At 54.4% G+C, this 25,017-nt stretch overlaps 1 protein-coding gene across 1 annotated transcript in view; it reads left to right on the top strand.

Annotated features, from left to right (window-relative positions):
• LOC144487715 (sodium-coupled neutral amino acid transporter 3-like) overlaps positions 1-18,038 on the top strand; it is a 36,928-nt gene extending 18,890 nt beyond the window's left edge. Inside the window, exons 7-15 of the mRNA XM_078205794.1 lie at positions 3,402-3,484; positions 4,622-4,680; positions 8,256-8,384; positions 9,876-9,955; positions 11,964-12,064; positions 13,399-13,523; positions 13,665-13,809; positions 16,592-16,695; positions 17,796-18,038. Of these exons, the coding sequence (XP_078061920.1) occupies positions 3,402-3,484; positions 4,622-4,680; positions 8,256-8,384; positions 9,876-9,955; positions 11,964-12,064; positions 13,399-13,523; positions 13,665-13,809; positions 16,592-16,695; positions 17,796-17,903 (934 nt within the window). The 3' untranslated portion in view covers positions 17,904-18,038. The remainder of the gene's footprint in view (positions 1-3,401; positions 3,485-4,621; positions 4,681-8,255; positions 8,385-9,875; positions 9,956-11,963; positions 12,065-13,398; positions 13,524-13,664; positions 13,810-16,591; positions 16,696-17,795) is intronic.
• Positions 18,039-25,017: the final 6,979 nt, after the last annotated feature.

Below are 25,017 nucleotides of genomic sequence, written 5' to 3'. Positions count from 1 at the left end.
GGGGCTGGAGGAGGTTGCAGAAATAGGGAGGGGTGTAGGGGCTGGAGGAGGTTACAGAGATAGGGAGGGGTGTAGGGGCTGGAGGAGGTTACAGAGATAGGGAGGGGTGTAGGGGCTGGAGGAGGTTACAGAGATAGGGAGGGGTGTAGGGGCTGGAGGAGGTTACAGAGATAGGGAGGGGGTGTAGGGGCTGGAGGAGGTTACAGAGATAGGGAGGGGTGTAGGGGCTGGAGGAGGTTACAGAGATAGGGAGGGGTGTAGGGGCTGGAGGAGGTTACAGAGATAGGGAGGTGTGTAGGGGCTGGAGGAGGTTACAGAGATAGGGAGGGGGTGTAGGGGCTGGAGGAGGTTACAGAGATAGGGAGGGGGTGTAGGGGCTGGAGGAGGTTACAGAGATAGGGAGGGGTGTAGGGGCTGGAGGAGGTTACAGAGATAGGGAGGGGTGTAGGGGCTGGAGGAGGTCACAGAGATAGGGAGGTGTGTAGGGGCTGGAGGAGGTTACAGAGATAGGGAGGGGGTGTAGGGAGGGACTTGAAAAGGATGAGAATTTTAGTTGTATATTAATTGTGTATTTAATGATATTCGGGTGTGAAGTGGGGGTTCCTTGCGCCCCTATTTTGGTACCGTGCTCGCGGGGTTTGGGATATATGCATGTGAGAGACACATCTGCAAATACATACTGATAAAGTAAAGGTGGATCTGTGGAGTGAGCCAGGCTTTCTGGAATAGAGCCGGTCTATTCAAGCGGTGGGCCTGGTGAGGTGGGTGTAAGTCGGGGAGGACAGGGGGCAGTTGGAGGGGAGTGCCTGAGCTGAGGTAGACAGTTCCGGGGGGTCATTTTGGAGGTGGGTTGGGCAGTTGGCGACGGTTTGGGCATGACAGGAAAGGGTTAAAAGGCTGGGCCTCGGAAGCCATTGTGCCGAGAGAGAGCGAGGGGAGTGTGCTGGTGCCCAGAGCCAAAGCAGGCAGTGGTGTTGGAGACAGATTCCTTACTATATATGGAGCGTTCCCAGATTGGAACTGGCACCTTCCACTGCCTTCACACCATCCTGGCCAAAGCCGGGGTCCGCTCCGGCACAGCTCCATCCTGAGGAGGGGGTGGGGGGGATGCGGGAGGGCTGCAGGCGAGGCGGGGGTGGGGAGTGTGGAGCGTTAACCCTCGCAGTGTCGCTCAGTGGGAGGAAACCTGTTCCCTCGGAGCCGGGGGGGAAACCCGGGGAGGGGCGTGGTGGGATCCGGTGCCGCCACCAGCACCCGTCCCCCAAGGCAGCCTGGCCACGCCCCGCGGACGGGGGCGGGTGAGCTACGCACAGCAAGATCCCGGGGGCGCTGCATCGGGGCTGAGTATCCGGAGCGGTGCTGGACATAAGGATGAACAATGGGCAGAGCGCTGGGAAGCCCCCTCCCCTCCATCGGCCATGTAACGGCCATGCAGTCTCTGACCCCCCACCCCGCCCCCCGCCACGAGCAGGTCGTCAGGGTTCGTAACGTCAGGGTAAACACCAACACCGCCCCCCCTCTGCACCCTCTGTACAAGCTGGGATTTCCATATCCACCTGGCCCCCGTCCCAACTCACCCCCAGTCACCCTGCAAACCCCATTCACTGATCCACACCCCCCGAGACCCCCCCAGTCACCCTGCAAACCCCATTCACTGATCCACACCCCCCGAGACCCCGTCCCTATCTCTGAAAGCTCTGGAACCGTTCAGGGGACTGGAGGAGGTTACCGAGATAGGGAGGGGTGTAGGGGCTGGAGGAGGTTACAGAGATAGGGAGGGGTTTAGGGACTGGAGCAGGTTACAGAGATAGAGAGGGGTGTAGGGACTGGAGGAGGTTACAGAGATAGGGAGGGGGTGTAGGGGGGCTGGAGGAGGTTACAGAGATAGGGAGGGGGTGTAGGGGGGCTGGAGGAGGTTACAGAGATAGGGAGAGGTGTAGGGGGCTGGAGGAGGTTACAGAGATAGGGAGGGGGTGTAGGGGGGCTGGAGGAGGTTACAGAGATAGGGAGGAGTGTAGGGGGCTGGAGGAGGTTACAGAGATAGGGAGAGGTGTAGGGCCTGGAGGGGGTTACAGAGATAGGGAGGGGTGTAGGGCCTGGAGGGGGTTACAGAGATAGGGAGGGGTGTAGGGGCTGGAGGAGGTTACAGAGATAGGGAGGGGGTGTAGGGGCTGGAGGGGGTTACAGAGGTAGGGAGGGGTGTTGGGGCTGGAGGGGGTTACAGAGATAGGGAGGGGTGTAGGGGCTGGAGGAGGTTACAGAGGTAGGGAGGGGTGTAGGGGCTGGAGGGGGTTACAGAGATAGGGAGGGGTGTAGGGGGCTGGAGGAGGTTACAGAGATAGGGAGGGGTGTAGGGGCGGAGGAGGTTACAGAGATAGGGAGGGGTGTAGGGGGCTGGAGGAGGTTACAGAGATAGGGAGGGGTGTAGGGGGCTGGAGGAGGTTACAGAGATAGGGAGGGGGTGTAGGGCCTGGAGGAGGTTACAGAGATAGGGAGGGGTGTAGGGGGCTGGAGGAGGTTACAGAGATAGGGAGGGGTGTAGGGGGCGGAGGAGGTTACAGAGATGGGGAGGGGTGTAGGGGCTGGAGGAGGTTACAGAGATAGGGAGGGGTGTAGGGGCTGGAGGAGGTTACAGAGATAGGGAGGGGTGTAGGGGCTGGAGGAGGTTACAGAGATAGGGAGGGGTGTAGGGGCTGGAGGAGGTTACAGAGATGGGGAGGGGTGTAGGGGCTGGAGGAGGTTACAGAGATAGGGAGGGGTGTAGGGGGCTGGAGGGGGTTACAGAGATGGGGAGGGGTGTAGGGGCTGGAGGAGGTTACAGAGATAGGGAGGGGTGTAGGGGCTGGAGGAGGTTACAGAGATAGGGAGGGGTGTAGGGGGCTGGAGGGGGTTACAGAGATAGGGAGGGGGTGTAGGGGCTGGAGGAGGTTACAGAGATAGGGAGGGGGTGTAGGGGCTGGAGGTGGTTTCAGAGATAGGGAGGGGGTGTAGGGCCCGGAGGAGGTTACAGAGATAGGGAGGGGGTGTAGGGGCTGGAGGAGGTTACAGAGATAGGGAGGGGTGTAGGGGGCTGGAGGAGGTTACAGAGATAGGGAGGGGGTGTAGGGGGCGGAGGAGGTTACAGAGATAGGGAGGGGGTGTAGGGGCTGGAGGAGGTTACAGAGATAGGGAGGGGTGTAGGGGCTGGAGGAGGTTACAGAGATAGGGAGGGGTGTAGGGGCTGGAGGAGGTTACAGAGATAGGGAGGGGTATAGGGGCTGGAGGAGGTTACAGAGATAGGGAGGGGTGTGGCTATAGGCCAATTTTGGATTATTCTGAGTGAGGGTAAAGAGTGGTTTTGTGAGCCAATGAGAAAGTTTCCTGTTGGAATCTAATGATTGTGTCCCTGTGTTCTGTTACAGAATGTGGTATATGAATGGGAATTATTTAATCATGATTGTCAGCGTGCTCATCATCTTACCCCTCGCTCTCATGCGACAACTCGGTAAGTGACAGTCCCAGTACTGGGACAGCACTGACCTTCCCACAGTGCGGCGCTCCCTCAGCACTGACCCTCCCACAGTGCGGCACTCCCTCAGCACTGACCCTCCCACAGTGCGGCACTCCCTCAGCACTGACCCTCCCACAGTGCGGCGCTCCCTCAGCACTGACCCTCCCACAGTGCGGCACTCCCTCAGCACTGACCCTCCCACAGTGCGGCACTCCCTCAGCACTGACCCTCCCACAGTGCGGCGCTCCCTCAGCACTGACCCTCCCACAGTGCGGCGCTCCCTCAGCACTGACCCTCCCACAGTGCGGTGCTCCCTCAGCACTGACCCTCCCACAGTGCGGCGCTCCCTCAGCACTGACCCTCCCACAGTGCGGTGCTCCCTCGGCACTGACCCTCCCACAGTGCGGCGCTCCCTCAGCACTGACCTTCCCACAGTGCGGCGCTCTCTCAGCACTGACCCTCCCACAGTGCGGCGCTCCCTCAGCACTGACCCTCCCACAGTGCGGCGCTCCCTCAGCACTGACCCTCCCACAGTGCGGCGCTCCCTCAGCACTGACCCTCCCACAGTGCCGCGCTCCCTCACATTGACCCTCCCACATTGCGGCGCTCCCTCAGCACTGACCCTCCCACAGTGCGGCGCTCCCTCAGCACTGACCCTCCCACAATGCGGCGCTCCCTCAGCACTGACCCTCCCACAGTGCGGCACTCCCTCAGCACTGACCCTCCCACAGTGCAGCGCTCCCTCAGCACTGACCCTCCCACAGTGCAGCGCTCCCTCAGCACTGACCCTCCCACAGTGCGGCGCTCCCTCGGCACTGACCCTCCCACAGTGCGGCGCTCCCTCAGCACTGACCCTCCCACAGTGCGGCGCTCCCTCAGCACTGACCCTCCCACAGTGCGGCGCTCCCTCAGCACTGACCCTCCCACAGTGCGGCGCTCCCTCAGCACTGACCCTCCCACAGTGCGGCGCTCCCTCAGCACTGACCCTCCCACAGTGCGGCGCTCCCTCGGTGTGCCATGTTACGCCATCTTTAATGACCGTGTTAGATACGTCTCCTGTGCATCCAGGTGGGTGCGGTGTCTCTTGCTGATTACTGGGACTGTCTGATCTTGTTGTCTCTCTCTCTCCAGGTTACCTGGGTTACACCAGCGGTTTCTCCTTGACTTGCATGGTCTTCTTTCTGATTGCGGTGAGTCAGAACTTTGTGGCTGTCACCCTCGGCGCTGGCTGACACGTGCTTGGTGCGATCCTCCTCAGCCAGTGCGTGCCCAGCTGGGCTGCTGCCAACACCCTGCAGATTCAGAAACACCGAGCTGCTTTACACCGGCCCCCGCCGACTGGACGCAATCCTGGACGGGCTTGGCTGCTGACAGTTTCTTCCCGCTGTGCTGACCGGGATTGCTGTCCCCAGTAGCATTCACTGGCCAGCGCCACAGGCCATTCAGCCCTCCTATTCCGTACTCGTGTTTGGGCTCAGCTCGAATCTCCACCCACCCTCGCCTCCTCTGCTCCTGTCCCCCCTATAGCCTTCCATTCCTTTCTCCTCAGTGTCTCTCGCCAACATCCCCTTGAATACAGTTTGCCTCAAAGGCACTGTGGGAGGGTCAGTGCTGAGGGAGTGCCGCACGGTGGGAGGGTCAGTGCTGAGGGAGCGCCGCACTGTGGGAGGGTCAGTGCTGAGGGAGCGCCGCACTGTGGGAGGGTCGGTGCTGAGGGAGCGCCGCACTGTGGGAGGGTCAGTGCTGAGGGAGCGCCGCACTGTGGGAGGGTCAGTGTTGAGGGAGCGTCGCATTGTGGGAGGGTCAGTGCTGAGGGAGCGCCGCACTGTGGGAGGGTCAGTGCTGAGGGAGTGCCGCACTGTGGGAGGGTCAGTGCTGAGGGAGCGCCACACTGTGGGAGGGTCAGTGCTGAGGGAGCGCCGCACTGTGGGGAGGGTGAGTGTTGAGGGAGCGCCGCACTGTGGGAGGGTCAGTGCTGAGGGAGCGCCGCACTGTGGGAGGGTCAGTGCTGAGGGAGCGCCGCACTGTGGGAGGGTCAGTGCTGAGGGAGTGCCGCACTGTGGGAGGGTCAGTGCTGAGGGAGTGCCGCACTGTGGGAGGGTCAGTGCTGAGGGAGTGCCGCACTGTGGGAGGGTCAGTGCTGAGGGAGTGCCGCACTGTGGGAGGGTCAGTGCTGAGGGAGTGCCGCACTGTGGGAGAGTCAGTGCTGCGTGATTGCTGTTGGAGAGAATGATTGCGGGTGGACAGAATGAGGGAATGTCTCCCTGGGTGACCTTGGACCAATGTTTACCCCTCCAACAACATCATTAGAAACAGCTGATCAGGCTCATTGTCACATTGTTAGAACATAAGAATATAAGAAATAGGAGCAGGAGTAGGCCATCCAGCCCCTCGAGCCTGCCCCGCCATTCAATAAGATCATGGCTGATCTGAAGTGAATCAGTTCCACTTACCCGCCTGCTCCCCATAACCCTTAATTTCCCTCCCGATCAGGAATCCATCTATCCGTGACTTAAACATATTCAACGAGGTAGCCACCACCACTTCAGTGGTCAGAGAATTCCAGAGATTCACCACCCTCTGAGAGAAGAAGTTCCTCCTCAACTCTGTCCTAAACTGACCCCCCTTTATTTTGAGGCTGTGCCCTCTAGTTCTAGCTTCCTTTCTCAGTGGAAAGAATCTCTCCACTTCTACCCTATCCAGCCCCTTCATTACCTTATATGCCTCGAGAAGATCACCCCTCAGCCTTCTAAACTCCAACGAGTACAAACCTAATCTGCTCAATCTCTCCTCATAATCAACACCCCTCATCTCCGGTATCAACCTGGTGAACCTTCTCTGCACTCCCTCAAAGGCCAATATATCCTTTCGCAAATAAGGGGACCAATACTGCACACAGTATTCCAGCTGCGACCTCACCAATGCCCTGTACAGATACAGCAAGACATCCCTGCTTTTATATTCTATCCCTCTCGCGATAAAGGCCAACATCCCATTCGCCTTCTTGATCACCTGTTGCACCTGCAGACTGGGTTTTTGCGTCTCATGCACAAGGACCCCCAGGTCCCTCTGCACAGTAGCATGTTGTAATTTTTTTCCATTTAAATAATAATCCAATTTGCTATTATTTCTTCCAAAGTGAATAACCTCGCATTTGTTAATGTTATACTCCATCTGCCAGATCCTCGCCCACTCACTCAGCCTGTCCAAATCTCTCTGCAGACCTTCCGCTTTCCCACTTATCTTCGTGTCGTCAGCAAACTTTGTTACCCTACACTCAGTTCCCCCCCTCCAGATCGTCTATATAAATGGTAAATAGTTGAGGCCCCAGTACCGATCCCTGCGGCATGCCACTAGTTACCATCTGCCAACCAGAAAAGCACCCATTTATTCCGACTCTCTGCTTCCTGTCGGATAGCCAATCCCCAATCCACGCTATCACCCTACCCCCAACTCCGTGTGCCCCAATCTTCTGCAGCAACCTTTTATGGGGCACCTTATCAAACGCCTTTTGGAAATCCAAAAACACCACATCCACCGGTTCCCCTCCGTCAACCGCACTAGTCACATCTTCATAAAAATCCAACAAGTTCGTCAAACACGACTTTCCTCTCATGAATCCATGCTGCGTCTGCTTAATCGAACCATTCTTATCCAGATGGCCTGCTATTTCTTCTTTAATGATGGATTCCAGCATTTTCCCAACTACAGACGTTAAGCTAACCGGCCTGTAGTTACCCGCCTTTTGTCTACTTCCTTTTTTAAACAGTGGCCTAACATTAGCCATTTTCCAATCCGTCGGCACTACCCCAGAATCCAACGAATTTTGATAAATAACCACTAACGCATCCGCTATTACCTCTGACATTTCTTTCAGTACCCTGGGATGCATTCCATCCGGGCCCAGGGACTTGTCCACCTTCAGTCCCGTTAGTCTACCAAGCACTGCCTCTCTGGTAACATTAATTGTATTGAGTACCTCTCCTTCTACCAACACTCGATCGTTAATATTCGGTAAACTATTTGTGTCTTCCACCGTGAAGACCGACACAAAAAACCTATTTAAAGTCTCAGCCATTTCCTCATTTCCCACTATTAAATCCCCCCTCTCGTCCTCCAAGGGTCCAACATTCACTCCAGCCACTCTATTCCTTTTTATATATTTGTAAAAACTTTTACTGTTATTTTTTTTTGTTGTTTGTGGGATCTTTCTGTGTGCAAATTATTTGCTGCATTAGGGCAGTGAGGATGCCTCCGAGCATGGCAAAGCCAACACTCAGTTTAGTACATGGCTGCCACCATGGTGCATTAACACACAAGTTGGTGCGGTTATGTAGCGCTGCCTCGACCTTGCCCCCGCCTGGTTGGCTCTCTGTTATTATGAAGCTTAGAAAAGACGTATTTTAGCTTCCATCCTGATGGGAGCGGCTTCGTGGCGAATCCACCACCAACAACCTGCTCTGAAAACTCTGTGCGCACTTTGACAACTGTGACAACAAAAATTCCAACCCACCCGGCTGGGATGGTCCGGAACATTCTGAAAGAGGGAAGGACACTCTATCTCAAATGTCCCAAGACGTTTGAAAAGTTCAAAGAAAGTCCATTTGTCCTGTCTGGCAATGTTCAGGGAACATTGGATCTACCTCTCCCATCAGTGGGGGAGTTTGGACACAGTATTTCAGTCGCCGTGAAGCACTGCCGGTGGCTGCTTGGTGGTGAACTGTGAACGAGAACTTCTAATCCTCTCTTTCTGTCTCCCCTCCAGCTGATCTACAAGAAGTTCCAGATCCCGTGCCCCCTCCCTGTGTTTGGAAATGAGACGCTGCAGAGCCACAACCTAAACCACACGACCCAGGAGGAGTGCACAGCAAAACTATTCACCATCAATCCTCAGGTATCTAACCCCGTGCTGTACCTGTCCTGGGAGTGTTTGATGGGGACAGTGTAGAGGGAGCTTTACTCTGTATCTAACCCCGTGCTGTACCTGTCCTGGGAGTGTTTGATGGGGACAGTGTAGAGGGAGCTTTACTCTGTATCTAACACCGTGCTGTACCTGTCCTGGGAGTGTTTGATGGGGGACAGTGTAGAGGGAGCTTTACTCTGTATCTAACCCCGTGCTGTACCTGTCCTGGGAGTGTTTTATGGGGGCAGTGTAGAGGGAGCTTTACTCTGTATCTAACCCTGTGTTGTACCTGTCCTGGGAGTGTTTGATGGGGGCAGTGTAGAGGGAGCTTTACTCTGTATCTAACCCCGTGCTGTACCTGTCCTGGGAGTGTTTGATGGGGACAGTGTAGAGGGAGCTTTGCTCTGTATCTAACTCCGTGCTGTACCTGTCCTGGGAGTGTTTGATGGGGACAGTGTAGAGGGAGCTTTACTCTGTATCTAACCCCGTGCTGTCCCTGTCCTGGGAGTGTTTGATGGGGACAGTGTAGAGGGAGCTTTACTCTGTATCTAACCCCGTGCTGTACCTGTCCTGGGAGTGTTTGATGGGGACAGTGTAGAGGGAGCTTTACTCTGTGTCTAACCCCGTGCTGAACCTGTCCTGGGAGTGTTTGATGGGGGACAGTGTAGAGGGAGCTTTACTCTGTATCTAACCCCATGCTGTCCCTGTCCTGGGAGTGTTTGATGGGGACAGTGTAGAGGGAGCTTTACTCTGTATCTAACCCCGTGCTGTACCTGTCCTGGGAGTGTTTGATGGGGACAGTGTAGAGGGAGCTTTACTCTGTGTCTAACCCCGTGCTGTACCTGTCCTGGAAGTGTTTGATGGGGGACAGTGTAGAGGGAGCTTTACTCTGTATCTAACCCTGTGCTGTACCTGTCCTGGGAGTGTTTGATGGGGACAGTGTAGAGGGAGCTTTACTCTGTATCTAACCCCGTGCTGTACCTGCCCTGGGAGTGTTTGATGGGGACAGTGCAGAGGGAGCTTTACTCTGTATCTAACCCCGTGCTGTACCTGTCCTGGGAGTGTTTGATGGGGACAGTGTAGAGGGAGCTTTACTCTGTATCTAACCCCGTGCTGTACCTGTCCTGGGAGTGTTTGATGGGGACAGTGTAGAGGGAGCTTTACTCTGTATCTAACCCCGTGCTGTACCTGTCCTGGGAGTGTGTGATGGGGACAGTATAGAGGGAGCTTTACTCTGTATCTAACCCCGTGCTGTACCTGTCCTGGGAGTGTTTGATGGGGGACAGTGTAGAGGGAGCTTTACTCTGTATCTAACCCCGTGCTGTACCTGTCCTCGGAGTGTTTGATGGGGACAGTGTAGAGGGAGCTTTACTCTGTATCTAACCCCGTGCTGTACCTGTCCTGGGAGTGTTTGATGGGGGACAGTGTAGAGGGAGCTTGTTCTATTTAGTGTTCAATGTTGGTCTGTAATTTACTACACAGACGGCGTACACCATCCCTATCATTGCCTTCGCTTTTGTGTGCCACCCTGAAGTTCTCCCAATCTACACGGAGCTCAGGAGGTAAGAGGGTCGGACGGGGTGGGGAAGGAGGCGACGGGGGGGGAGGTGGTTGGGGATGCTGGGGAACGGGTCAGGGGTTGGGAAGGAGGCGCGGGGGGTTGCAGGGAGGGGGTGGATGGGGGGATGGATACGAAAAAGCAATGAGGCTTTCATTGAGCTTTAGTTTAGGCTGGCACGGTGGCACAGTGGTTAACACTGCTGCCTCACAGCGCCAGGGACCCGGGTTCGATTCCCGGGAGCACGGTGGCACAGTGGTTCCTGCTGCCTCACAACGCCAGGGACCCGGGTTCGATTCCCGGCTTGGGTCACTGTCTGTGTGGAGTCTGCACATTCTCCCCGTGTCTGCGTGGGTTTCCTCCGGGTGCTCCGGTTTCCTCCCACAGTCCGAAAGACGTGCTGGTTAGGGTGCATTGGCCGTGCTAAATTCTCCCTCAGTGTAACCCGAACAGGTGCCAGAGTGTGGCGACTCGGGGATTTTCACACTAACTTCATCGCAGTGTTAATGTAAGCCTACTTGTGACACTGATGAATAAAGTTAACCTTAGTTTGCCTGTCCCTGATATCTCCGTATGGCTCAGGGTCAGGTTCCTTTTTGATGAAGGGCCCTATGAATTTCCTTGGAGGCATTCTGAAATGTCCGTGCGCTATTCCAGTGCTGTTTGTGGGTCTGTACCCCGTTTTCCCCCGTCTGTACCATCAGGAGATGCACAACCTGTTTTGCCCTTCCTGCAGGAATACTACCAACCGGACTTTCTGATAAGACCATCAGACGTGGGAGCAGAATTAGGCCACTCGGCCCATCGAGTCTGCTCCGCCATTCAATCATGGCTGATATTTTTCTCAACCCCATTCTCCCGCAACCTTTGATGCCCTTATTAATCAAGAACCTATCTATCTCTGTCTTAAAGACACTCAATGACCTGGTGTCCACAGCCTTCTGCGGCAAAGAGTTCCACAGATTCACCACACTCTGGCTGAAGAAATTCCTCCTCATCTTGGTTCTAAAGGGTCGTCCCTTTATTCTGAGGCCGTGCCCTCGGACCCTAATCTCTCCGACTAATGGAAAATATCTTCTCCCCGTCCACTCTATCCAGGCCTTTCAATGTGATCCCCCCCCCTCATCCTTCTAAACTCCATCGAGCACAGACTCAGAGTCCTCAACCGTTCCTCATACGTCAAGCCTTTCAATGTTAGGGACTGGATCAGACTTCAAGGTATATTATGAAGTTAGCCGAGACCCCACCGTTTCCTGATTTTGGCATTAGGGTGAGGGTAAGATGTTTCACTCCATGTATGATTTAAGTGACCCACTCGGGAGCTTTTATCACACCAAGTTTATTTAAGAAAACAGTTACAATATAACAAAGAATTAGCACAACTTTTACCAATTAAAATACTTAAACATGACACAGTATGATTCTTAACAGCTAGCTTTCTCTATAGTTCAAATGTAATCAATATCCTCATCGACATAATTCCTACTTCAGAACCAATTGGCACCAAAAACAGACATGCTCAAGTTGTTGCTGGATTTCCAGTCTTTTAACCCCTCTAGACGGATACAGAAAGACCTGCCTTCTGACTCCCAGACAGCGGTCTCCAGAGAAAGATCTGCCTTCAAGCAGCAGAACTTCAGAGAAAGAGACCTAGTTTCTGGCAGATCCCCATCTCCAAACTTCAGAGAGTGAAAGAGCTCCTGATCTCAACAGCTCCCAAGCAGCTGGGTTTCTCTCTGTGAGCCAAGTCACACATGCCTTTCCCTGTCAAACCCGAATCAAGCCCCAGTCTGGAAAAAAACCCAGGGGAAAATAAAATAACAACCCCGCCTTAGTCCAGGTTAAAACAAACATTCCAGGAATGAAGATCAATACTGCTGCTGCAGGAACAACAGGGATGCAGACTAAACGGCACCGAGAATAAAACAAACTTCCCTGCACAGGAAACATGACACACACACTTCTCAAAGGCACAGTATCGTCACACTGAGAAATCTTCCATTGTCTTGCAGCCCAACCAAGTTGCGAATGCAGAGAGTTGCAAACGTTTCAATTTCGGCAATGTTTATGATGTACCTTATCACCGCCCTCTTTGGATACCTGACCTTTTATGGTAAGTAGCTACAGCTCTGTCTTACATCAAATAATGGGGTTCATTTACAGATGGATAAAGTGAAGAGCACAGACCTTGTGTCAAACTTGTAATGGATATTATTTAGACCCACACTTGGAGCACTGTGCACAATTCCAGTCTCCATAATCCCTCGGTTAGACCCACACTTGGAGCACTGTGCACAGTTCCAGTCTCCATAATCCCTCGGTTAGACCCACATTTGGAGCACTTCCACGGTGAGTGGGGGAGAATGTGAAACTCGCTCCGAAGGAGAGTGGGGGAGAATGTGGGAATCGCTCCCACGGGGAGAGTGGGGGAGAATGTGGGACTCGCTACCATGGGGGGAACTGGGGAGAATGTGGGACTCGTCCCACCCCCCCTCCCCCTGAGTTCTAGATTCTCCCACAAGAGGAAACATCCTGTCCACATCCACCCTGTCCAGAAACCCCTTTGGGACCTTAAAGGTCGCGATCGAGTCGCCTCTCACTCTTCTGAAACTCCAGCGGATACAAGCCCAGCCTCTCGGACCTCTCCTCATCAGACAACCCGCCCGTTCCCAGGCTTTGGACTGAAGGTCATGGAGCTAAGGGAAGGAAAGCCATTCGGCCCATCTGGTGGGTGAGAGGCGATGGCCTAGTGGTATTATCGCTGGACTGCTATGGGCAGCACGGTGGCACAGCGGTTAGCACTGCTGCCTCACAGCGCCAAGGACTCGGGTTCAATTCCCGGCTTGGGTCACAGTCTGTGCGGAGTTTGCACGTTCTCCGGGTGCTCCGGTTTCCTCCCACAGTCCAAAAGACGTGCTGGTTAGGGTGCATTGACCCGAATAGGCAGCGGAATGTGGTGACTCGGGGAATTTCACAGTAACTTCATTGCAGCATTAATATAAGCCTATGAGTGACTAATAAATAAATTTTACTAATCCAGAAACTCAGCTAATGTTTCGGGATCCCGGGTTCGAACCCCACCACGGCAGATGGTGGAATTTGAATTCAATAAAACTATCTGGAATTAAGAATCTACTGATGACCCATTGTCAGAAAAACCCATCTGGTTCCTTTAGGGAAGGAAATCTGCCGTCCTTACCCGGTCTGGCCTACATGTGACTCCAGAGCCACAGCAATGTGGGTGACTCTCAACTGCCCTCCAAGAGGCAACTCGGGATGGGCAATAAATGCTGGACCCAGCCAGCGACGCCCGTGTCCCAGGAATTAATTAAGAAAAAAGACGAGGCTCAAGGGGGCTGGTCGAGGCAGTGGCGGGGGGTGGGGGGCTGTGGTTGGCTTCAATGTAGTTGTGACTTCAAATGCAATTCTGTTCTCTGGTCACTGCAGGGAAGGTAGAAACAGAACTCCTTCACACCTTCAACCGCGTGGACCCCCTGGACACACTCATTCTGTGCGTGCGTCTGGCCGTGCTCGTGGCGGTCACCTTGACTGTCCCTGTGGTGCTGTTTCCGGTGAGTCTATAGGTGGGGGAGGTGGGGTGGAGGGTTGTGCTTTCTCTTCCCATTCAGCCGGAGCTTGGATAAGTTGTTCTGCCGTTAACCCGGTCTCTGCTGTTTGTGCTTCCTCCCCTGCGCGCCCTGCCCTGCCTTCAGATCCGCCGTGCCATCCAGCACCTGCTCTTCGCCAAGAAAGATTTCCATTGGGTGCGACACATTGCCATCGCCATCGTACTCCTCATCTTCGTCAACCTCCTCGTCATCCTCGTGCCCAACATCCGAGACATCTTCGGCATCATCGGTAAGAGGCCGCCAACACGATTCTGACTTACCAACGCCAAAACCAGCCATTCGGCCCCTCGACAGGCCATTCTGCCTCAGCACCAGCCTCCTAACACACCCTCTTCACCTGCCCCTACCTCCTTTATCCTTTTATTCCTTTCTCCCTCATGTGTTTATCCAGCTTCCCTCCCCAGAAACCCATTGACACGATTTAACTGGAACACACCCACATTCTCCCCCACTCCCCCCATGGGAGTGAGTCCCACATTCTCCTTGCTGCCATCAGTCTTTTCTCGATCATCGTAAAGTGATGGAAGGGGTCATCGACAGCGCTATCAAGCAACACCTGCTCAGGAATAACCTGCTCGGTGACGCCCAGTTTGGGTTTCGCCAGGGTCACTCAGCTCCTGACCTCATTACAGCCTTGGTTCAAACAGGGATAAAAGAGCTGAATTCCAGAAGTGGGGTGAGAGTGACAGCCCTTGACATCAAGGCCGCTGATTCCTGGGATGGCAGGTCTGTCATATGAGGAGAGACTAAGTGGGTTAGGATTATATTCACTGGAGTTTAGAAGAGTGAGGGGGGGGGGATCTCATAGAAACTTATAAAATTCTAACAGGGTTAGACAGGGTAGATTCAGAAAGAATGTTTCCGATGGTGGGGGGAGTCCAGAACTAGGGGTCATAGTTTGAGGATAAGGGGTAAATCTTTTAGAACTGAGGTGAGGAGAAATTTCTTCACCCAGAGGGTGGTGAATGTGTGGAATTCACTCCCACAGAAAGTAGCTGAGGCCAAAACGTTGTGTGATTTCAGGAAATTAGATATAGCTCTTGGGGCGAAAGGGATCGAGGGATATGGGGGGAAGGGGGGGATCAGGAAATTGAATTCGATGATCAGCCATGATCAAAATGAACGGGGGAGCAGCTGGAAGGGCCGAATGGTCTCCTCCTGCCTCTAGTTTCGATGTTTCTACTCAACCTCTCCTCATCCCTTCCGACCCAGGATTGACCAAGTGAACCTTCTCTGGACTGCCTCCAATGCCAGTGTATCTTTCCTTCCTCTGATAGGCATTTATCTAGTTCCCTGGCTGGATCTGGGCCCACCGCTCTGTCAGGCAGCGAGCGAATTCCAATCCTAACCAAGCATGGCTTGAAGGAAAAGCTTTTCCTCACATTACCTGTGCTTCCTGAGCCAAAATGAATGGCAGAGCAGGCTTGGAGGGCCGAATGGCCTCCTTCTGCTTCTAGTTTCTCTGTCAATGTTCACCTCCATTCGTGCCTCCCCTCCAGCAGAGACTCTTGAAGGCACCTTAACAACTCCCTGTCAAGGGGCAAGTAGGGATGGGCGATGAACGATGCCCCAGCCAGCGGTGCCCACATCCCATTAGTGAATTAAAATGATTACAAAATGATAGAACATCCGATATTAAACTTAGTGTGACCCCAAGTCACATGAAAAGATCTTCAGGGAGAGATGGCCAGAGGCCTGGTCAAACAGACTGGGAAAGATGGGGAGAGAGAGAGAGCTGAAGGCACGGCCGCCAATGGCAGAGCGATGGGGATTGGGGTGAACTCGAAAGGCCTGAATTGGAGGAACGTAGGGATCTCGGAGAGTCGCAGGAGGTTACAGAGATAGGGAGGGGTGTAGGGGCTGGAGGTGTTTACAGAGATAGGGAGGAGTGGAGGGGCCGGAGGAGGTTACAGAGATAGGGAGGGGTGTAGGGGCCGGAGGAGGTTACAGAAATAGGGAGGGGTGTAGGGGCTGGAGGAGGTTACAGAGATAGGGAGGGGTGTAGGGGCTGGAGGTGTTTAAAGAGATAGGGAGGAGTGGAGGGGCCGCAGGAGGTGACAGAGAAAAGCGATGTAGGGGCCGCAGGAGGTTACAGAGATAGGGAGGGGTGTAGGGGCTGGAGGAGGTTACAGAGATAGGGAGGGGGTGTAGGGGGCTGGAGGGGGTTACAGAGATAGGGAGGGGGGTGTAGGGGCTGGAGGAGGTTACAGAGATAGGGAGGTGGTGTAGGGGCTGGAGGAGGTTACAGAGATAGGGAGGGGGTGTAGGGAGCTGGAGGAGGTTACAGAGATAGGGAGGGGGTGTAGGGGGCTGGAGGAGGTTACAGAGATAGGGAGGGGTGTAGGGGCTGGAGGAGGTAACAGAGATAGGGAGGGGTGTAGGGGCTGGAGGAGGTTACAGAGATAGGGAGGGGTGTAGGGGCTGGAGGAGGTAACAGAGATAGGGAGGGGTGTAGGGGCTGGAGGAGGTTACAGAGATAGGGAAGGGGTGTAGGGGCTGGAGGGGGTTACAGAGATAGGGAGGGGGTGTAGGGGCTGGAGGAGGTTACAGAGATATGGATGTGTGTAGGGGCTGGAGGAGGTTACAGAGATTGGGAGGGGTGTAGGGGGCTGGAGGCGGTTACAGAGATAGGGAGGGGGTGTAGGGGCTGGAGGGGGTTACAGAGATAGGGAGGGGGTGTAGGGGGCTGGAGGAGGTTACAGAGATAGGGAGGGGTGTAGGGGCTGGAGGGGGTTACAGAGATAGGGAGGGGGTGTAGGGACTGGAGGAGGTTACAGAGATAGGGAGAGGTGTCGGGGCTGGAGGAGGTTACAGAGATAGGGAGGGGTGTAGGGGCTGGAGGAGGTGACAGAGATAGGGTGGTGTGTCGGGGGTGATTGAAGAACAGGATGAGAAGCAGGTGATGAGAGGGGAGTGAATCTTTGTGATCCAGTGCCTCCCGATCTGTTCTAATATGGTGACAGTGACTGCCCTCCGTGCTCCCGGTAACCTATCTTCCTGTTTGTTTGCAGGTGCCACCTCTGCTCCCAGCCTGATTTTTATATTGCCCGGATTATTCTATGTCCGCATTGTGCCAAACGACAGGGAACCCTTAAGATCCCGAACAAAAATCCAGGTATTACTGGGAGGGCTGTCTGTCACACTCACTGATTCCCACATTGCAACTTCACAGTGCGGCGCTCCCTCAGCACTGACCCTCCCACAGTGCGGCGCTCCTTTGGCACTGACCCTCCCACTGTGCAGTGCTCCCTCAGCACTGACCCTCTCACAGTGCGGAGCTCCCTCGGCACTGACCCTCCCACAGTGCGGCGCTCCCTCAGCACTGACCCTTCCACAGTGCGGCGCTCCCTCAGCACTGACCCTCTCACAGTGCGGAGCTCCCTCGGCACTGACCCTCCCACAGTGCGGCACTCCCTCAGCACTGACCCTCTCACAGTGCGGAGCTCCCTCAGCACTGACCCTCTCACAGTGCGGAGCTCCCTCGGCACTGACCCTCCCACAGTGCGGCGCTCCCTCAGCACTGACCCTCCCACAGTGCAGCGCTCCCTCAGCACTGACCCTTCCACAGTGCGGCGCTCCCTCAGCATTGACCTTCCCACAGTGCGGCGCTCCCCCTTCCACAGTGCGGCGCTCCTTTGGCACTGACCCTCCCACTGTGCAGTGCTCCCTCAGCACTGACCCTCTCACAGTGTGGAGCTCCCTTGGCACTGACCCTCCCACAGTGCGGCGCTCCCTCTGCGCTCACCCTCCCACAGTGTGGCGCTCCCTCTACGCTGTCTCTCCCACTGTGCGGCGCGCCCTCGGCACTGACCCTCCCACAGTGCGGCGCTCTGTCGGCACTGACCCTCCCACAGTGCGGCGCTCCCTCGGCACTGACCCTCCCACGGCACGGCGCTCCCTCGTTACTGACCCTCCCACGGTGCGGCGCTCCCTCGGCACAGCGCTCCCTCGCCACTGACCCTCCCACGGTGCGGCGCTCCCTCGGCACTGACCCTCCCACGGTGCGGCACTCTCTCGGCACTGACCCTCCGACAGTGCGGCGCTCCGTCAGCACTGATGTTCCCACAGCAAGTCTGGTTGTGAGCTGTATTCCCAGTGTAACCGGTGCGGATTGACTGGGTGTGTAAGTGGTTCTGTTGTGGCCTCTGGCTTTCTCACGTCCTGTGGTCTAATTCTCGCTCCCTCTCTCTCCTCTGCCCCTTGTGTCCCTCGCAGGCTGTCATCTTCGCAACTGTGGGCTTCATTTTCATGATCATGAGTTTGAGCTTCATCTTCAGGTCTTGGAGCAGCAGTGACGGCGGAAGTCGCATCAGTGGACACTAGCCGGGATCCGTCACCAACCTCGCCACTCCCCTCTGCCCCCCTCCCTACCCAACCACCCCTTGCAGCTCCTGTCCAAAGAGGACTGAAGCGCCTGTGCTGCCAAAAGCACAGCAAGGAGCCGCAAAACGTGTCGACTGCTCTGGGATTACCCATGTCGGCCCTCCTTGCCTCTCCTCCACGTCCCCTCCCCTCCCCAGCACCCCTGAAGTACCCATTCGCTGACCCCACTCCGGGAGGTCCTCTCCCGGAGTGCCCTCCGACCTCGCTGGGCTAACGCTCACTCACATTCCGACATTCGGGACGCAGCCGCGGAGGACGGCGTCCGTGGGGTGGCCCCAGGGCCCCTGTAGGATTTGCTAATTTATTGACGGATCCATCTCACCGGGAATCCGGCTCCTGCCTGATTGCTGGCCACCTATTTATTCCGCATGAGGACAGAGAAAGGGGTGACAGTTGGCCGATCTTTGCCCACTCCGTCGTGAAAGCTATCGATCCCGTCCGGACTAGGAGAGAGAGAGGAGAGTGCTCGTGACAAAATGGAGGCTGGGCTGGAGAGGGGGCGATCGAGGCCCTCGCTCTGGTGATCGGAGTATCCGGAGATGTCCAGGGGTGGTGTGGGGGTTGGGAGAGGGTGACGAGGGGTTGGTTTGGTGTTTCGCTGGGCGTCCCACCGCATTCTGGGACCCCGATCCCCTCCCCAGTGTCAAACCCAAAGAAAAGTAGGTTTGCACCATCTCCCTTGACCGACCCCACATGGCCCTTCATCCGACTCGCCGCTGCCCCACGGGGTGATACCACCGCCTGTCCACCATGTCCGCCAAGGCCCTTCTGGCTGGTATGGTTGGTTCCCCGGGAAGATCTATCCCATTCATCTCGAAACCTCCCTCTCTCTCCCCCACAGCCCTGTGAATTTTCCTCCTTCCAGTATTACCCCCCCCCCCCCCTCCCCTTTCTGAGGGTGAATCTGCTCCCACCGCCCTCTCGGGCAGCGCCTTCCAGATCACAACAACTCGCCGTGTCAGTAAAATTTGCCTCATCTCATCCCCCTCCATCTTGGTTTTTCCAAAGATCTTAAATTATTTTATGTGGGACTATGAGTTTACAGGAACAGGCAGCTAAACCAGCACATATTTATTCCCCGCCCTTCCTCCGCAAAACCATGCTGTGCTGAACATGAGGCCAAGTTAAACTAATCCCTGCTCCCTGCTCTTGCTCCCTATCCCTCTGTTCCTTGCATATTCCTGGGCTTATCTAAAAGCCCCCTAAACGCCCCGATCATAACTGCCTCCACTCTCTGTTAAAAACCCTGCCCCTCACATCTCCTTTGAACTGTCCCCCACTCACCTTCAGTGCGTGCTCCCAGGTATTAGACATTTCAGTTCTGGGGAAAAGGATTCTGTCAACCCTATCTCTGCCTCTCGGGTTTGGCTGGATCAGGACCTCGTTGAGCTATGACTCTGTGACGGGAGGGAGGTTGCGGGAGCTGCTTCTTGGCAGTTGCCTCGTGCTCTGCTGCGTTTGTGCGCGTGGCCGTGACCCCCTCACCCCCCCCCCCCCCCCCCAAATTTAGCCAGGAAACATTTCAAATCCGACTCCGCAGGAATCCTGCTTCCTGGGGAATCCCACAGGATTGGGGTCTGGCGGGCTGGGAATTGAATTGGTTCCGGTGGCAGTCAGCGACAGGGGGGTAATGGAGCTGGAGAGATGATGCTGTCAGCTGTGCAGCAGGGAAGAGCAGCGGGAGTGAAGTGAAGCGATGCTGTAATAATACTCGCATCGAGAGGAGGCTGTGATTTCTTGGGTCAGGTCAAAAGCACCGATAATGGTTTCTCTGCTCCAGAACCTCATCCAGATTGTAGACCCCCCCATCTTAAACGCTGTGGTGTGCGTGTGTTTGAGCATGTTTTGCGTGCGCACACCTCTGTGCAAGTTTGAGCATATGTGTATGCATGTGCTTGTGTTTGAGTGTGTGCGCGCTCACTGTGTATGTGTGTGTGTGCGCGCTCACGTGTTTGAATGTGTGTATGTGTGTGCGCTCACGTGTGTATGTGTGTGTGTGCGCTCACATGTGTTTGAATGTGTGTATGTGCGCGCACATGTGTGTTTGAGTGTATGTATGTGTGCGCGCTCACATGTGTGAGTGCGTGTGTGTGTGCGCTCGTGTGTTTGAGTGTGTGTGTGTGTGCGCTCACATGTGTGAGTGCGTGTGTGTGCGCTCACATGTGTGAGTGCGTGTGTGTGTGCGCTCGTGTGTTTGAGTGTATGTGTGCGCTCACATGTGTGAGTGCGTGTGTGTGCGCTCACATGTGTGAGTGCGTGTGTGTGTGCGCTCACGTGTTTGAGTGTGTGTGTGTGCGCTCACATGTGTGAGTGCGTGTGTGTGTGCGCTCATGTGTGTTTGAGTGTATGTGTGTGTGTGTGTTTGAGTGTATGTGTGTGTGCGCGCTCACGTGTTTGAGTGTATGTGTGTGTTTGAGTGTATGTGTGTGTGTGTGTGTGTTTGAGTGTATGTGTGTGTGCGCGCTCACGTGTTTGAGTGTATGTGTGTGTGTGTTTGAGTGTATGTGTGTGTGTGTGTGTGTTTGAGTGTATGTGTGTGTGTGTGTGTGTGTTTGAGTGTATGTGTGTGTGCGCGCTCACGTGTTTGAGTGTATGTGTGTGTGTGTGTGTTTGAGTGTATGTGTGTGTGTGTGTGTGTGTGTTTGAGTGTATGTGTGTGTGTGTGTGAGTGTATGTGTGTGTGCGCGCTCACGTGTTTGAGTGTATGTGTGTGTGTGTGTGTGTGTTTGAGTGTATGTGTGTGTGTGTGTGTGTTTGAGTGTATGTGTGTGTGCGCGCTCACGTGTTTGAGTGTATGTGTGTGTGTGTGTGTTTGAGTGTATGTGTGTGTGCGCTCACGTGTTTGAGTGTATGTGTGTGTGTGTGTGTGTTTGAGTGTATGTGTGTGTGTGTGTTTGAGTGTATGTGTGTGTGTGCGCTCACGTGTTTGAGTGTATGTGTGTGTGTGCGCTCACGTGTTTGAGTGTATGTGTGTGTGTGTGTTTGAGTGTATGTGTGTGTGTGAGTGTGTGTTTGAGTGTATGTGTGTGTGTGTGTTTGAGTGTATGTGTGTGTGTTTGTAAAAGCTTTGGGTCTGAATTCTCTTTCTGAACTAAGGGCACTTTCTGGTTGGGAAATGTGTATCTTTACGAGTTTGTGTGTATGATTTCTGTATGCCTGGGGAACAGGGGGAGATTATCCCTCCAATTAACACCCCCCCCCCGCCCCCCCCCGGTGATTACATCACATCCAGAGCTATAATGTAGAGAGGATTAGAAACAGGATTTTCTGGAATGTACTGTGCATACTGATCATGTTACTGGGCTAGTTATCATCAGCTTCAGGGTAGGACACTCGCTGACAACCCCCATTCTGGACCTGCACGTGTCTCCAGTCCCACCCAATATGATTGATTCTTAACAGGGCGGCACGGTAGCACAGTGGTTAGCACTGCTGCTTCACAGCTCCAGGGTCCCGGGTTCGATTCCCGGCTCAGGTCACTGTCTGTGTGGAGTTTGCACATTCTCCTCGTGTCTGCGTGGGTTTCCTCCGGGTGCTCCGGTTTCCTCCCACAGTCCAAAGGTGTGCGGGTTAGGTTGATTGGCCAGGTTAAAAATTGCCCCTTAGAGTTCTGAGATGCGTAGGTTAGAGGGATTAGCGGGTAAATATGCAGGTGTAGGGCCTGGGTGGGATTGTGGTCGGTGCAGACTCGATGGGCCGAATGGCCTCCTTCTGCACTGTAGGGTTTCTATGGTTAACTCCCCTAATTGCCCCTTTGCGAAGGTGGTGGTGAGCCGACTTCTCGATGGGCCGACTGGCTGCCTCCTCCACTGTGGGCATTCTATGAAGTAGGAGCAAAGTGGAGGCCATTCGGCCCCTTTGAGCTCTGCTCTTCCACTCAATGAGATCATTGATGATCTGATTGTGACCTCAACCCCAGCTGCCCCTGCACCCCTGGATAACCTTTGACCCCCCTCGTTAGTCAGAAGAATCTATCTATCTATAAAAATATTCAGTGGCCCTGCCTTGCATCGCTCTGGGGAAGGGAGTTCCGGAGACTCTCCACCCTGTGAGAGAATTTCTCCTCACCTCTGTCTTAAATGGGCGGCCCCTTATTTTTAAAGTGTGACCCCCCCCCCCCTCCCCCCTCCCCAGTTCTAGATTCTCCCACAAGGGGAAACACTCTCTCCACATCCACCCCACCATTCGCTGGGCATCTGTTCCACTGAGGTTTGGCCACACCAATGGCGTTGCCCAACCCCTCTGCTATCCTTTTGGCATCAGTGGGGACAGTCGCCCCCCCCTCCCCGCCCCCCTCTCGTTCTCTCCTCCTCCAGTTTTGATGAGGTGGTTAAAATGGGGCAGATTGGATTGTCTGTCCAGCTCTCTCTCTCTCTCCCAACCCCCTCGCCTCCGATATTGCTGCTCCTTACTCTTCGGCATGGGGGGGGGGGGTTGAAATAAGACTTTAAACTGGTTGAGTGATCCTGTGAGAATGTAGGTGCTGTCAGAGCTCTAAGCTGCTCACCAGAACATCTGAGATCGTTTAATTCCCAACCGCACCCCAACGCAAATCGCTTTTAATCATGTTAGTTTTTTTTCTCTCAGATCTGGGAAGTTAGGGACAGGCCGGGGTGAGGGGGATATAAAGTTGAAATTCTCCAGCATGGTAGCAGCGTGTTTATTATGCAAGCTCACATTGCTGAACTAAAACGATCACGTTATGGGCAGCACTGTGGCACAGCGGTTAGCACTGCTGCTTCACAGCGCCAGGGACCCGGGTTCGATTCCCGGCTTGGGTCACTGTCTGTGTGGAGTTTGCACGTTCTCCCCGTGTCTGCGTGGGTTTCCTCCGGGTGCTCCGGTTTCCTCCCACAGTGCATTATACCCACGTGCTGGTTAGGTGGATTGGCCGTGTTAAATCGCCCCTTAGTGTCAGGGGGACTTGTTAGGGTAAATGCATGGGGTTATGGGAATAGGGCCTGGGTGGGAGTGTGGTCGGTGCAGACTCGAACAGCCTCCTTCTGCACTGCAGAGTTCTATGGTACATTCTATGGTACATTTTGACACACAGTTAAATATTTGCAAGTCAGTTAATGAGGATTGGCCGATCGACATCCCCCACCCCCCCCAATTCCATTTTGAACTTCTTATTTGCGTAAAGCTATTCAAAGACTTGGAACTGCGCAGAGTATTCAACATTTCATTTGTATTGTTCTTGGTGTTTGCTAACATTATTTTTCCAATCAATTGGGACTATGTATATATGGAGATGCTGTTATCTTTAAATTCCGAGCATAAGCTAGAAAACCCATCTGGTTCACTAATGTCCTTTAGGGAAGGAAATCTGCCGTCCTTACCCGGTCTGGCCTACATGTGAGTCCAGAGCCACAGCAATGTGGGTGACTCTCAACTGCCCTCTGAAATGGACCAGCGAGACACTCAGTTCATGGGCAACTAGGGATGGGCAATAAATGCTGACCAGCCAGCAATGCCCATGGATACATAAAAGACAGTTTATCCTTGCCACATGTACGTGAATCGGTTATGAGCAGGGGAGGTCTGGTGGTGTTGTCACTGGACTAGTAATCCCCAGACCCAGGGTATAATGCGCTGGGGAACCTGGGTTTGAATCCCACCACCACGGCAGCAGGTGGAATTTGAATTCAATAAAAATCTGAAATTTGTGATAACCCATTGTCGTAAAAACCCATCTGGGTCACTTGAGGGAAGCGGAAATCTGCATTCCTTCCCCGGTTTGGCCTACATGTGACTGCAGACCCCCGCCCCCTCCCCAGCAATGTGGTCAATTCTTAGCTTTCCTCTGAAATAACTGAGCAAGCCAGTTGGTTCAATTGAAGGGCAATTAGGGAGGGGGCGATAAATGTTGGCCCAGCCAGCAATGCCCATATCCCATGAATGAACTAATACCGCAAGTCAGTACACGGTGCTTCTTTTGGTCTTACCTGGAGTACTTGCAAAGAGCGCCACGTCTGAAGTGACTCTACCTGCCGTGTACTCTGAGGCCCTCACACGCCCACGTGAGCTGCAACGCTAATCAGACGGGAGAGAATAATGATTTCATTCTTTGTAAAACGGTACAGCTTTCACTCTGTGTTGGAATGAAAGAGGTGACTGGGTATCACGCTCTTGCGAGTTAAAAATCCCGGCACGGGGTGTTGTAGGGAGGGAAGATGGTAAACACGCAATTTTCTTTCTTTCTTATTGATTCGATTAAAAATGCGATGAAGTCATTCTCTGCCATTTTAAACATGCTGCAACCACCCCCCCCGGAGTGGTTTTTACATGAACCTCGCGAGAGTTCTGTCTCTGGGAGATGGAGAGAGGGAACATTGCTCAGTTCCTGTGTTTCACACTAATGTATGCTATTAGTTGCGGGTGTTGTGAACCTTACATATTGATAAAGAGTGGCACGGTGGTTAGCACTGCTGCCTCACAGCGCCAGGGACCTGGGTTCCATTCCCAGCTTGGGTCACTGTCTGTGCGGAGTCTGCACATTCTCCCCGTGTCTGTGTGGGTTTCCTCCGGATGCCCTGGTTTCCCCCCACATTTGGATTGGCCATGCTAAATTGTCAATGTGTGGGGTTACGGGGTTAGAGCGGAGGATTGGGCTGTTTTGGAGAGTCAGTGCAGACTCAATGGGCCAAGTGTCCTCTTCTGCACTGTAACCCAGTGTAGGGATTGTATGATGGCCTTGTGGAATTGGTGAGGTTCACAACACCACTCACAGCTCAATGGCCTGTCACTACACACACACTTGCCCTCGTCACGATGATCACTCGAGTGTGTATCTCTGCGCTTTCTCCAGCCACCCACTCCATTCTCGGGTTGGGCCACCCCTGGGCACTGACTCATGTCCTGGCCAGACTGCTTGCCTTGCAGTCAGTCTCCCTTGCTCCATCGCCAAGGCTGCCCTGTGTCCACCTTCAGTGCGTGCGTGTGCTCACCCGAGGCCTCTTGCCACCTGGATACGTTGACACTGACAATCCTGCCTCTGTTCCCTGTCCACCCAGACTGACAGTGGGCACGGCCTCTGCGATCCCCTCTCTCGGAG

This window comes from Mustelus asterias, unplaced genomic scaffold (assembly GCF_964213995.1).
Source record: "Mustelus asterias unplaced genomic scaffold, sMusAst1.hap1.1 HAP1_SCAFFOLD_987, whole genome shotgun sequence".
Taxonomy (NCBI): Eukaryota; Metazoa; Chordata; class Chondrichthyes; order Carcharhiniformes; family Triakidae; genus Mustelus; species Mustelus asterias.
This window is presented reverse-complemented; position numbering and strand designations above follow the sequence as displayed.